At 42.3% G+C, this 14,661-nt stretch overlaps 1 protein-coding gene across 3 annotated transcripts in view; it reads right to left on the bottom strand.

The window, feature by feature from the left end:
• IDE (insulin degrading enzyme) overlaps positions 1 to 12,293 on the bottom strand; it is a 116,429-nt gene extending 104,136 nt beyond the window's left edge. Inside the window, exon 1 of one of the 3 annotated variants that reach the window (XM_032836381.1) lies at positions 12,117 to 12,293. In XM_032836381.1, coding sequence (XP_032692272.1) covers positions 12,117 to 12,214 — 98 coding nt within the window. In that variant the 5' untranslated portion in view covers positions 12,215 to 12,293. Of the gene's footprint in view, positions 1 to 11,577; positions 11,814 to 12,116 lie in introns of those variants that run through there. The other 2 variants (XM_032836371.1, XM_032836389.1) reach the window with 2 other exon arrangements.
• Between the last annotated feature and the right edge of the window lie 2,368 nt (positions 12,294 to 14,661).

The raw sequence follows: 14,661 nt of genomic DNA, 5'->3' as shown, positions 1-14,661 counted from the left end.
TGCCTGGAGGTCAATCTCCCCACAAGAGCCTTCCCTACCCTGGTGGCTCTCCTAGTCACGTCTCATCTTGGCACTCATCTGAAAGTCACTCAGGACCAAGACCTTAGGCCTCTTGGATTCTTCCGTCTCCCCCCAGACTCAATCAAAGCTGCTGAAATCTTTCACACACACCCTCTGCAGACACTCTTCTTGTTATATACACTTCTTCTTTATCCTTTGTCTCTGCCTGCATTTTAACTGTGCTTCCGAAAAACAGCTATATTTATCATAAGAAAAACACAGTTTTCATATGTGACTGTACTGCTCAAAAGGCATCAGAGATTCTCTACTTCCTATAGGTTAAAATTTACTGTCCCTTCATTATATTGCAAAGTTTCCTACTTCTGAGCTTTTGCTAACACTATTCCTTCTAAAATATCCTCTCTTCCCCTTCTCTGCTCATCCAAATTTTTTATTTCCTTCAAAGACATTTGCTCAAACCCTATGCTCTCTGTGAATCCCTCCCTATCAATCAATGGTAGAAGTGCAAATAATCTGAGTCAAGTAAATAGACCAGTGTGACTAGAATGGGGTGAGAGTGATTATTTTGGAATCAAGGTCAGAGAGGTGATGTGAGGCCAGGTCCCACGGGGCCTTCCTGGCTATTATAAGGATTTTGTCTTTAAATATGAGCAAAATGGGGATCAACCACAAGGTTTTAAGCATTCACTAGCAAAAATATAGGATTTGGATTTCAAAAAGATCATGCTGCCTATGGTGACAAAAGAAAGCTACACAGACAGAGGCAAGTGCAGAAGCAAAGAAACTGATTAAGAGGCTATTACAGTATTTTGGTAAAAGAGTGTGATTAGAACCAGGGTGGTGGCAGGCAGAAGCGGTCCAAATCTGAATGCATATGCTGACTGATGAAGGATATGAAAACAAAAAAGGAGTTAAGGATGACTCCAAGTTTTTAACCTAAACAAGTGTAAGAATAGAGATGTTAATCACTGAGATGGGGGAGAAGATGGTGGGAGGAGCAGGTTTTGAACATGGTAAGTTTAAGATATATATTGGTCATCCAAAGGAAATGATAAGTAGGAAGTTTATTACCCAAATCTGAAATTCAGGGGAGAGAGGTACATTTGGGAACTAGTGGAATATGGATCAGGTGGGTTTCACAAAACATTAGTGATGATAATTGCTCTGTAATTGCTCTGCCTCATATGATAGCCATGAGCTACATATGACTTGAAATGCAGCTAGGGTGACTGAAAAACTGAATTTTTAATTTTCATTAATTTACATTTAAATCACCTGTGCCTCATGGCTACAGAATGGCCAAAGCATATATAAATAATATTTAAAGCAATGTGATTGAATGAGAACCCTACTTGAGTGTAGGCAGAGAAGATGTCCTAAGAGTGGGTACTGGGGCATGCCAACAACATGGATTATTTGCAATAGGAGGAAAAAAAAAAAGTGCAACAATCCAAATCTCCATCAACAACAGAACAGAAAAATAATTACTGGCATATTCACATAAGACTGACATTCAGCAGTGAACGCACATATCTATGTGAGTCCCAAAACAAGGCTAAGAGAAAAAAAAAAGTAACTCAGAGAAGAAAATTTCCATGAAGATCAAAAGCAGAAAAAAATAAAAAGTACACTGTTTAAGAATATATTCACTTCTATTTTTGCTCCTTTTTGCCACCATCCTGGTGTGTGTGGCTGACCGTTCCTCACCATGTCTTCTCACAAGACTCAGAATCAAGCGATTTCTGGCCAAGAAACAAAAGCAGAATCATCCCATTTCCCCAGAGGATTCAGATGAAAACTGGTAATAAAATCAGGTACACCGCCAAGAGGAGGCAGTGGAGAAGAAACAAGTTGGATCCATAAGGTATCACACATCATGAGACGACACATGTAATTGGCACACATATTTAAGGGGGATGAAAGTCATGTGTTCCTATCCTATTACTCCTGTAAACATCCTTCCTAGCTGGCCAACAGACATGTTTTATCAGGGAAATTATTTTTCTGTCACTACACCTCTACACCAGGAGGTTGGTTAAGTAATAAATATAAGAACTTTCAGATGGGATGGGGGTGGGGAGTACTTAATCACTTCCTCAAGAAACAAGAAAAGTCTCAAATACACAAGCTAATCTTACACCTAAAGACCTAAAGGAGCTGGAAAAAGAACAGCAAATAAAGCCTAAATCCAGCAGCAGAAGAGAATAATAAAGATGAGAGCAGAAATCAACGACATAGAAATCATAAATGCAGTAAAACAGATCAATATAACTAGGAACCGGTTCTTTGAAAGTATTAATAAGATTGATAAATCCCTAGCCAGACTTAGAAAAAGAAAAGAGAAACGACCCAAACAAATAAAATCATGAATGAAAAAGGAGACATCACAACTAACACCAAAGAAATTAAATTATATGAGATTATTGTGAGCAAGCATATGCCAACAAATTAGGTAGTCTGAAAGAAATGCATAAATTCCTGGGAACATATCAATGATCAAAACTGAAACAGGAAAAAATAGAAAACCTGAACAGACCCATAACCAGCAAAGAAACTGAAACAGTAATCAAAAATCTCCCAACAAACAAAAGTCCAGGGTCAGATGGTATCCCAGGGGAATTCTACTAAACCTTTAAAGAAGAATTAACAACTATTCTTCTGAAACTGTTCCCAAAAATAGCAATGGAAGGGAAATTTCCAAGCTCATTCTATGAAGCCAGCATCACCTTGATCCCAAACCAGACAAAGACCCCACTAAAAAAGGAGAATTACAGACCAATATCCCTGTTGAATATGGATGCAAAAATTCTCACCAAGATACCAGCTAATAGGATCCAACAGTACATTAAAGGATTATTCACCACAAGCAAGCAGGATTTATTCCTGGGCTGCAGGGGTGGTTCAACATCTGCAAATCAATCAGTGTGTTACACCACATTAATAAAAGAAAGGACAAGAACTATATGATCCTCTCAAAGACGCAAAAAAAAGCATATGACAAAATACAGCACCCTTTTTTTTAAATATTTTATTTATTTATTTGACAGAGAGAGGGAGATCACAAGTAGTCAGAGAGAGAGGGGAAAGCAGGCTCCCTGCTGAGCACAAAGCCCGACGGGGGGGCTCAATCCAAGGACCCTGAGATCATGACCTAAGCCGAAGGCAGAGGCTTAACCCAATGAGCCACCCAGGCGCCACCTACAGCATCCTTTCTTGATAAGAACTCTTTGCCATGCAGGGATAGAGGAAACGGACCTCAGTATCATAAAAGCCATATATGAAAGACCCACAGCGAGTATCATCCTCAATGAGGAGAAACAAAGCTTTCCCCAAAAGTCAGGAACATGACAAGGATGCCCACTCTCACTACTGTTGTTCATCATGGTACTGGAAGTCCTAGCCTTCACAACCAGACAACAAAAAGAAATAAAAGGCATCCAAATTGGCAAAGAAGTCAAACTTTCACTATTTGTACACAACATGATACTCTACACAGAAAACCTGAAAGACTCCACCAAAAAATTGCTAGAACTGACACAGGAATTCAGCAAAGTCTCAGGATATAAAATCAATGCACAGAAGTCAGTTGCATTTCTATACACGAACACTGAAGCAGAAGAGAAATCAAGGAATCGATTACATTTACAATTACACCAAAAACTATAAGATACCTAGGAATAAATATAACCAAAGAAGTAAAGGATCTATACCCTGAAAACTATAGAACACTTAAGAAAGAAATGGAGGAAGACACAAAGAAATGGAAAAACATTCCATACTTATGGATTGGAAGAAGAAGAAAGCAAAGCAATCTACATATTCAATGTAATCCCTATCAAAATACTATCCGCATTTTTCATAGAACTGGAACAAATAATCTTAAAATATGTATGGAACCATAAAAGATACCTAATAGCCTAAATAACGTTGACCAAAAAAACCCCAAAGCTGGAGGCATCACAATTCCAGGGTTCAAGCTGTATTACAAAGCTGTAATCAACAAGATAGTAGGGTATTGGCACAAAACAGACAAATAGGTCAATGCAACAGAATAGAAAATCCAGAAAGGGACGTCAACTCTATGGTCAACTAATTTTTGACAAAGCAGGAAAGAATATCCAATGGAGAAAAGACAGTTTCTTCAACAAATGGTGCTGGGAAAACTGAACAGCAACATGCAAAAAATGAAGCTGTACCACTTTCTTAAACCATACACAAAAATAAATTCAAAATGGATGAAAGACCTAAACATGAGACAGGAAACCATAAAAATCCTGGAGGAGAACACAGGCAGCAACCTCTCTGACCTTGGCTGCAGCAACTTCTTTCTAGACATGTCTCCAAAGGCAAGGGAAACAAAAATAAAAATGAACTATTGGGACCTCATCAGGATAAAAAGCTTCAGCACAGCAAAGGAAACAGTTAACAAAACTAAAAGGCAACCTATGGAATGGGAGAAGGTATTTGCAAATGACTTATCAGATAAAGGGTTAGCATCCAGAATCTATAAAGAACTTACCAAACTCAACACCCAAAAAGCAAAAATCCAGTCAAGAAATGGGAAGAAGACATAAGCAGATATTTCTCCAAAGACAACATACAAATGGCCAACAGATAGATGGAAATATGCTCAACATGACTTGCCATCAAGGAAATACAAATCAAAACCACAATGAAGTACCACCTCACACCTGTCAGAAAGGCTAAAATCAACAAGGCAGGAAACGACAGGTGTTGGTGAGGATGCAGAGAAAGGGGAACCCTCTCACACTATTGGTGGGAATGCAAACTGGTGCAGCCATTGTGGAAAACAGTATGGCGGCTCCTCAAAGTTAAAAAGAGAGGGATGCCTGGGTGGCTCAGTGGGTTAAGCCTCTGCCGTCGGCTCAGGTCATGATCTCAGGGTCCTGGGATGAAGTCCCACATCGGGCTCTCTGCTCGGTGGGGAGCCTGCTTCTCCCTCTCTATCTGCCTGCCTCTGCATAATTCTGATCTCTGTCAAATAAATAATTAAAATCTTTTTTTTTTTTTAAGATTTTTTTTTTTTTTGACAGAGAGATCACAGTAGACAGAGGCAGGCAGAGAGAGAGAGAGAGAGAGAGGGAAGCAGGCTCCCCACTGAGCAGAGAGCCCGATGCGGGACTCGATCCCAGGATCCTGAGATCATGACCTGAGCCGAAGGCAGCGGCTTAACCCACTGAGCCACCCAGGTGTCCCTAAATAATTAAAATCTTAAAAAAAAAAAAAAGAACTACCCTACAATCCAACAATTGCACTACTAGTTATCCATCCAAAGGATACAAACATACTGATTCCAAGGGGCATATGCACCCCCAATGTTTATAGCAATGTCCACAATAGCCAAAATATGGAGAGAGCCCAGATGTCCATCGATAGAAGAATGGATATAGAAGATGTGGCATATTTATACAATGGAAAATTACTCAGCTATCAAAAAGAATGAAATCTTGCCATACAAAGACATGGATAGAACTAGTGGGTATTATGCTAAGCAAAATAAGTCAATAAGAGAAATATCAATAGGATTTTACTCATATGTGCAATTTAAGAAATAAAACAGATGAACATAAGGAAAGGGAAGGAAAAATAAAATAAGATGGAAACAGAGAGGGAAGCAAGCCATAAGAGACTCTTAACTCTAGGAAACAAACTGAGGGTTACTAGAAGGGAGATGGGTAGGAGGATTGAGTAACTGGGTGATGAGCAGTAAGGAGGGCACCTGAGGTAATGAGCACCGGGTGTTATATGCAACTGATGAATCACTAAATCCTACCCCTGATACTAATAATACAGTATATGTTAACTTAATTGAATTTAAATTAAAAATTTAAAAATAAAAACACTTTCACCTTCATGAAAGAAAAAAATTTACTCAGATTGATAAAGTATAAAGAACATCAAGGGAATTATTATCCAAATACAGAATAACACCACCTCTCCAGAAGAGGGAGAAAGTTGCAATTGGGGAGGTGAACACAGAGAGCTTCAAAGTTACTGGAAATGTTCTATTTCCTGGGCACCTGGGTGGCTCAGTTGGTTAAGGGTCTGAATTTTGACCTCAGTTCAGGTCTTGATCTCAGGGTTGTGAGTTCAAGCCCCCTACTTAAAAATAAAAATTTTTTTTAAAAATAAATTAATAAAAAATTTATTTCTTAAACTAGGTGTTTGCTATTCTTCTTTATCCTATATACTCTGCCATGTATGATATTAAGAGTAAAAAAAAATATGAGGGGCCATCGGGGTGGCTCCGTCGGTTAAGCATCTGCCATCAGCTCAGGTCATGATCCCAGGGTCCTGGGATCAAGGCCTGCACTCGGCTCCCTGGGAGCCTGCTTCTGCTTCTCCCTCTCCCACTCCCCCTGCTTCTGCTCGCTCTCTGTCAAATAAATAAATAAAACCTTTAAAAATATATATATATATATATATATATATATATGACATCATCTACAGTTAAATGTCAAATGGATGTTTCAAAATCTCAAATAAATCTTTAAGTTTAGAAAAAGAAAATACAACTGTATGACCTAAATAAGGTCTAAAAAAGAATGACAGATTTAGTCATTTAAAAGAAAAGACAGAGGGTATTTGAGAATTGGGAATGAACAGCTCATGTACAAGAGACCAGAAATTGACGGACCTGACTGAGAAGAGGAAAGTTAGATTGAAAAGTTAGGCTAGGGCCAGCTTATGAGATGCTTAAATGCTAGGTCAAGAAGTTTGGACCTGATCTTTAAATAGTGCAGAACCCAAGACAATGGCAGGGGGAAAGTGGTATATTAGAATTAATCAGATGATAAGGATCAACTAGTAGGGAGACAGGAGCCTAGAAAAATCAGTTACAGCGATATATGTACCACTATGTTTATTGCAGCATTGTTTCCAATAGCCAAGATACGGAAGCAACTCAAGTGTCCATTCACAGATGAATGGATAAAGAAGATTTATACATGTATATACATACAATGGAATATTACTCAGCCATAAAAAAGAATGAAATCTTGCCATAAGCAATAATAGATGTATCTAGAGATTATAATGCTAAGTGAAGTAAGCCAGCAAAAGGCAAATACCAGGGCGCCTGGGTGGCTCAGTGGGTTGAAGCCTCTGCCTTCTGCTCAGGTCATGATCTCAGGGTCCTGGGATCGAGCCCCACATCCGGCTCTCTGCTCAGCAGGGAGCCTACTTCCTCCACTCTCTCTTTCTGCCTGCCTCCCTGCCTACTTGTGATCTTGTCTGTCAAATAAATAAATAAAATCTTTAAAAAAAAAAGGCAAATACCATATAATTTCACTCATTCGTGGAATTTAAGAAAACAAATGAAGGAAAAAAAGAGACAACCAAAGAAACAGACTCTTAAATATAAAGAACTGGTAGTTGCCAGAAGGGAGGAGGGAGGAGAATGGGTGAAATAGGTGAAGGGGCTTAAAAGTACATTTATCACTATGAGCACTGAGCAATGTATAGAATTATTAAGTCACTATAATGTACACTTGAAACTAATAGAACACTATATGTTAATTATACTAGGGTTAAAATATATATACATACAGAACTTATAGATGTGAGATGTCAGGGAAGATAATCATAGTCTAAACTAGGAGGATAATGGAAGATTAAGTTTACTCCAAAAAACTTCAGGATGAAAGACTCAAGAGTTTGGTCTTCAGAATAGACAGCGAGAGAAAAAGAGATGCAAAGATTACTCCAATTTTGAAGCTAAACTGAGAAAATGATTAACAGCAATATTTGCAAAACTAGGGAAATCACAGAGAAAACTGGTTTTGAAAAAAGACCATTCACTAATTTATATAAGAAATATGCCAGGCAGAGTGTAATACCTTCCCCTCAAGGAACAGCTTGTGGGTCCCACCTTTTTTTTTTAAAAAACAGTTACACATTTTTAATAGGCAAAGAGAAACTACATAGTTCTTTGCAGGAAATAAAAGCTTTTATAGCTTTTAATGCAACAACAATTTCTAAGTCCCACTTTCAAAAGAAAGAGTACTGGAATAAAATACTGAGCTGCTTTTCAAAATAAACTGAAAGAGGCAACAACGCAAAAATGAGGATTTTTAATAAAAGATCCTGAGTAAAGGAGTGGAATCACTCTTTAACTGAAAGCTCCTTGAGGACAGAATTTATCATTGACTCTTTGCATCCACCCACAGTGCTGAGCACACTGTAGTGAATGATCACTACAAAATAGATATTCAAATGATGGCTAAAGGAACAGAGAAGAGTGAGGGTTGACTCAAGAAAAACAAAGTAGGAATGCCCTACCCAAGCCTCCACCCAGCATACCTAGAGGATCTACCCCTGTCACCCTGGCTGAAAGGCAGGCTGGTTATCTGGGTACCTCTTTAGGACATCTAAAATACCAATGGAAAAACAGAAAGGAAATCAATTCTTATGAAAACATACACTGAAATTCTGCTCCCCACACTACTCCCTGGTAAGATTATCCCCAACCCTAACCTTAAAGGCAGCAAGGCAGAATGTAATTTTTTACTTTGTATGGTTTGGGCTAATGCTAATTAAAGATACTCAAGGGCATTCTTTCCTTTTAGATTAAAAGATATTTTTCGGGTTAAAAGTAATTTAAAAGCCTGGTGGCACCTGGCTGGCTCAGTAGAGCAAGGGACGCTTGATCTCAGGGTCAGTAGTTCAAGCCCTACAGTGGGTGTACAGCTTGCTTACATGCATACATACATACATACATATAGTGCTTATACCATTAAAAAAAGTAATTTAAAAACCTGGATCTTAATAGTTACTCCATTTGCCATACCACTTTACACAGAGAACAGAGAAATGCAAGAGAGAGCTGCCTGCAAAGTGAGAAGACCGATGCACAGGTGTTCCAAGTAGTTGCCTGGGACTGGGCTATTACCTCTAGGTTCCCCCAACAGTTCAGATAATTACACACAGCCCCAACTTATCCAATATAGCTAAACAGAGGACAATGAAGCTGATTTTTAAAAGAATAAATCTTATGAAAATGCTTTAAGAACATCTCTTTCTCAAAAAGTTAGAACAGGAGTGAATGGCTCAACACTGGCCAAAGTAGTATTACAGTTAAGAGCTCAGGCTCTGGCTCCAGACAGACATGGGTTAAATCTCAACTCTCCCAGTAAACAGCCCTGTAACCACCTCTGTTACTACATCTCCCTACTTTGGGATGCCTGGGTGGCTCAGCCAGTTAAGTATCTGCCTTTCGCTCAGGTCATGATCCCAGAGTCCTGGAATTGAGTCCCACATCAGGCTGTCTGCAGCTCCCCCTGCTCACTCATGCTCTCTCTAATAAATAAAATCTTAAAATATATATATATATATATATATATATATATATATATATATATGTATGTATACACACACACACACACATACTTTGTACGGTAGTATTACCTTCCTTAAGATTTGACTATGGGGTAGCTTCGGATGGTAGCTTTCCTTCCTATAACTATACCCTGATCCCTTTGATTGGAACTGTATTTTCCCTAATACCCTCAACCACTAATTTTTAATGTAGAGCTTTCTAGATGGTCAATCTCATTCATTATCTTTGAATCTTCTGAATTTCCTTCTTTGAGAACAACAGTATGTTGAAGCGCTAGCAGTTCAACAACCCATGCCCTGAACTTTATCAGTGGAAGTAAAGAGCAATGGGACAAAAGCAGAGAAAACTGGATTGTAGGTAGAACATACAAACCTCTCTGTTGTATAAAACTGGTGCTTTCTTTAAAATCCCAAATTCTGGGATGGCTGGGTGGCTCAGCTGATAAAGCAGATGCCTTCGGCTCAGGTCATGATCCCAGAATCCTGGGATCAAGCCCCACATCCAACTCCCGGCTAAGCGGAGAGCCTACTTCTCCTTCTCCCTTTGCCTGGTGCTCTACCTACTTGGTGCTCTCTCTCCCTCTGTCAAATCAACAAAATCTTAAAAAGAAAAATCCCAAGTTCTGGGACGCCTGACTAGCTCAGTTAGTAGAGCATTCGATTCTTGATATCAAGGCTGTGAGTCTGAGCCCCACAACGGGTGCAGCGATTACTTAAAAATAAAATCTTTAATAAAAAATAAAAATAAAACTCCAAATTCTGTACACTGGAGACAATATGGAGCTAAGCACAGCCTATTAGCAACAAATTAAGTACCAAAAAAAAAAATTTTTTTTTAAGATTTTATTTATTTATTTGACAGACAGAGATCACAAGTAGGCAGAGAGGCAGGCAGAAAGACAGGGGGAAGCAGGCTCCCTACTGAGCAGAGAGCCTGATGTGGGGCTAGATCCCACGACCCTGGAATCATGACTTGAGCCGAAGGCAGAGGCTTTAACCCAGAGCCACCACAGACCCCCCCAGTACAAAAAAAAAAAAAAAAATTCTGACCTGAAGGAGGCCCACAAAGGTACCCTGCCCATGCTCACCACTCCCACTTCTTTATCGAAACTCAGGGATCTTTACCCATGTTGTAGTGGATTTTGCATAGAGTGGGAAAAAGGGAAAACAATTTTTTTCATTTGCATTTGGCCTTTTTAGCACCATTATTACTACCATCCTAGTTTAGTCAGGAAAGACTAAGTCCCAACCAATTTCTCTGCTTCAGGTCTCTCCATTCCCTTAAAACCTGTGTACAGACATCAAACTAATTTCCTAAATTACCAGTTTCATTAGATCACTCCCCACCTCAAAAACTCTTAACAGCTCCCAATAATATGCACTGGAAAAACCCAACTAACATTCAAAGCCCAGGCTAGCATTATCCTACTTTCATAGTACACGATTTGTTTCCTCCTAATTCCCCCACAAATTCTCTAAGGCTCCAACTAGACTAATCTGGTCACTGCCCGTCCCCGACCTGAAAACCCTCCGTGCCTGGGCTGGATTACACCCACCACTGTTGATCCTCTCACCCACTTTCTGCTTTTCCTTTAAAGGCCAGCCCAGCCCAGCCCAGCCCAGACCCCCTCCTCTATCTATCTCTGCCCTAAATTGTGCTCCCAAAGCACGCACTGCCCATACTACCCATCTTCTGACCCTAGTCAAACACATCCTTGTTAGCTGGCTATACTCTCTTGGCATCCTAATACGCTCAAATGAAGTCAAAGTTCTTGGAAGGCAGACCACATACTTACATAGAGGGTCCATCACGGTGCCCTGCGCTTTCTAGATATTTCTAGCTATTATTAAAATCAGAGAAGGGGTTCAAATGACACATCTAAGTAGGGCAAAAGCATACTGCCCATCTCTGCCAAATCCTCCCTATCCACAGTAAAAGACATTCAGCGTTCGCTACAAGCCTCTGTATTTCTAGTATACACTGAGCAGCGAGTAGAGAGAGCACGCCACCGGATGGCAAAAAAAACCCCGCGTCCCCATCCTGGTTTTTGCCACAAGCCCTGCAATTGGTAAATCACACAATCTCTCTGGGCCTCGGTTGTCTCAGGTGTAAAAGAAGGGAGCTGCTTTGATGGATCCCAAGGTATTCTTCGGCTCCCGAATTCCCCGGGACAGGAAACCCAACACTAGTCTACTCACTAAGGCGCAGGCAGGCAAACTTTTACGGTTCCCAACGCAGGCATTTCCATATAGTAGTGGAAACTCCGTCCCCATGGAAAAAAACAGGGCTAAGTGGAGGTTGAGAAGCGGTCTCCCTGGACGCGGATTCCTTTACCCATGGCCAGGGGTGTTCGGACTCGGGTTCCCGGCCCCTCACCGGCGGACTCCAGGAGAGTGGCACGGCAAGGCTCCCGGGAGCCGGCCGGAGTCAGTCCGTCCGCGCCCGCGCCCCCCGCACTTGTGACACACGCCCCGTGACCCTGGGTCACAGTCCCCGTCCGCCCTCACCGGCCCGAGGGGCGCCCTCCTCTCCCGGCAAGGCCCCGCGCTCCCGCCCGGCCGGCCGCCCTTCCGGGCCCCAGGGCGGCCTCTGCGCGGGCGTCCGGGCCCCAGGCCGGCGGGACTGGCGGCGTGAGGGGCGGCGGCGGCTTTAAGTGCTGAATCACCACTTTGCAACCCGAGCTCCAAACCGCCGTGACCCACGGGCCCCGAGGGCCCGGGTGCTCCGCTCCGCTTACCCACAGAGGCGCTCCGGGAACAGCAGGCGGGCCCCGAGGACAGAGCGGAAGGTACTGGGCCGCGCCGAGTGCAGCAGCCACGCTAGCCCGTACCGCATACCCCAGCGCAGCCGCCGGGAGCACCGCGGACGCTTCCTTCTTGCGCCGGGAGCCGGCCCTGCCCACTGCGCATGCTCAGTCCGCCGTGCCGCGCCGCCTCCCGGGAGCCGCTGAGCAGCCGGCGCTCCGGGTTTTGCCGGGAACCCGACGGTGGGGGCGGCAGGCGTCCCGGGCCCCAGCCAGCGAGCTGGACGGAGTCTGGCCGGGGAGCGGCGGGAGCCCAGCAACCCGGCTTTCCCAGGTTGGGGGTTATCGGCCGGGTCACGCGGGGCGCACATAGGAGGGCGGCGAGGTGTACCTGGCTAAGCGCATGGGGTGGGGGGGTGGCAGAGTCTCACGAATACTGTGAGAGCGCAAGGGGCCATGTTTGCGGAGGCGCCCCCATTGGCTGTCGCCCTGGGCGGTGCAGGTGTTGGAACGAAATCCGAGGACTAGGCGGCCCCACGCGAATGACTCCTCTGTGCGCGCGCGGCCCGCGGGCTCCCTCTAGAGCGCAATGGGGACGTGGGACCCGGGGGGATTTAGATCGGGGCGAGGAGTCGGGGCACCAGAGGGAGGCGAGGACCTTGGGGGAATTTAGCAGCCCCTCACAGAGCCCCGGGGAGATGGGACTGGCCACGGCGAAGAAAGGTTTCGGTGGACTTTCAAATCCAGAGTAGAAACTCCTACTCCGTACTACTGCCGTATTAAAACACCAGACATATAAAATACTTCTTCTTTTGTCAGTGTACTTTAATCATTATTTATAACACAAGAATCTTTTCCCTGATGGCTTTATGGTGGTGTGCATCCAAAAACAGCCTAATAGTTGTTAGGGATCTGACTTTCTATTACATTTGCATTTTACGAGGGTTTTTAGGGCAAAGTGCAATTAAGGATAGCGACTCCCTAACTTGAGTACCTTTAGGTTTCCGTTGTGGGGGACCTAAGGCTGCAGTCATAACCAATGCTTTGAATCCCCTTATTGCTTCAAATAGGAATTCAGGAGGAGGTTCCCTTAATTAAATGGACGCTTCATTAAAGAGCTACAGGGATTTCTTTCTTTCTTTTTTTTTTTTTTTAATACAGTTTCAGCTAAAGGCAAATGTTGGTTGGGTGGAAACTGAGGTGCTGAAGATGAGGAACCACTCCAAGTGCAATGTAGGGTAAAATTCCGCAGTATTACATTCTAGCTTCAATCCACCTCTAGTGTCCTGCAGCTGCCATAACAAATTATCACAAGAGAAATGTGTTCTCTCACAGTCTGGAGGCCAGAAGTCCAAAATCAAGGTATTGTCAGGGCGGCACTCCCTACGGAGGATCTTAGGGGAGAATCCGTTCTTTGCTACTTTCAGCTTCTTTTAGATGCCAGTTTCCTTGGCTTATGGCCACATCACTCCAATCTCCGCCTCCATCTTCACATTGCTTTCTCCTCTGTGTATCTTTTCTTCTGTCTTTTGCAAGGACATTTGTCATTGGATTTAGGGTACAATCACATAATCCAGGATTATCTCATCTCGTCCTTAACGTGATTGCATCTGCAAAAATACTTTTTCCAAACAATGTAACAGGTTCCTGGGATTAGGACATGGACAGTACTTTAGGGGCCACCACTCAACTCAGTACCCCACATTTCCAGCTTCTATCCCTACCCTCTACTAACAGCAATTCACACAGCTGTCACAACAAATTAATGCTTATAGCAATAGTAACTTGTCAGATCTCTAGCAACTTGCAAGCCCAGTTGAAATAATGTTGCCTTAACAAAACTTTCCCTCACTTCTTTCCTCACATAACTTATTGGAAGTAACCACTCTCTGATCTGAGCTGCCAGAGTAGTTTGCCTCTCTCCAAAGGCATTTATTTGATTTTTTAACCTTCCGTGCTTGTAAGAAGCAGTAGATTATGAATGATGTCTTGGACATTTTTGTATCTCACCTGGCAGCAAGCACAGTGCTTAGTTAACACCTGTCAACCGCGTGTTTGCTGAATGTGATTAAGCCTGTAGATGTAACTACCATTCATAGGAAATACAGGGTATAAGCATGTTAAATCACACCATAATTATACAATCAGCTAAATTTAGAATGTTTGGAACCCTACAGGAAAAGTGACTGAATTGCAAAATAAGAAAGGAAGGAGAAACCTATGCTTTAAAGGAGACTTAGAATAGACAAGTTATTACAAGTTGTTCATAAACTTTTATATGAAAATGCAAAAGGTTGGGAAGACCCAAGCCTGTCTGGAAGAAGAATCTGGAACACTTATAGTACCAACTATTAGGAGTTACTATTAAGCTATAGTATTTGAGGTCATATGATAATGGCATCAGGACAGACAAATGGGCCATGGAAAACTATTTGGTAAGATCTCTTAAAGCTGCATATATGCATAAGCTATGAACTAGCAATTCAACTTCTAGTTATATGGTTAACAGAAATGTAAACATGCATCCACAAAAATACAT

Source organism: Lontra canadensis, unplaced genomic scaffold (genome assembly GCF_010015895.1).
Source record: "Lontra canadensis isolate GAN:19392208 unplaced genomic scaffold, GSC_riverotter_1.0 scaffold3, whole genome shotgun sequence".
NCBI classification, from domain to species: domain Eukaryota; kingdom Metazoa; phylum Chordata; class Mammalia; order Carnivora; family Mustelidae; genus Lontra; species Lontra canadensis.
The sequence above is the reverse complement of the archived record's forward strand: the minus strand, read 5'-3'. Positions and strand labels throughout refer to the sequence as shown.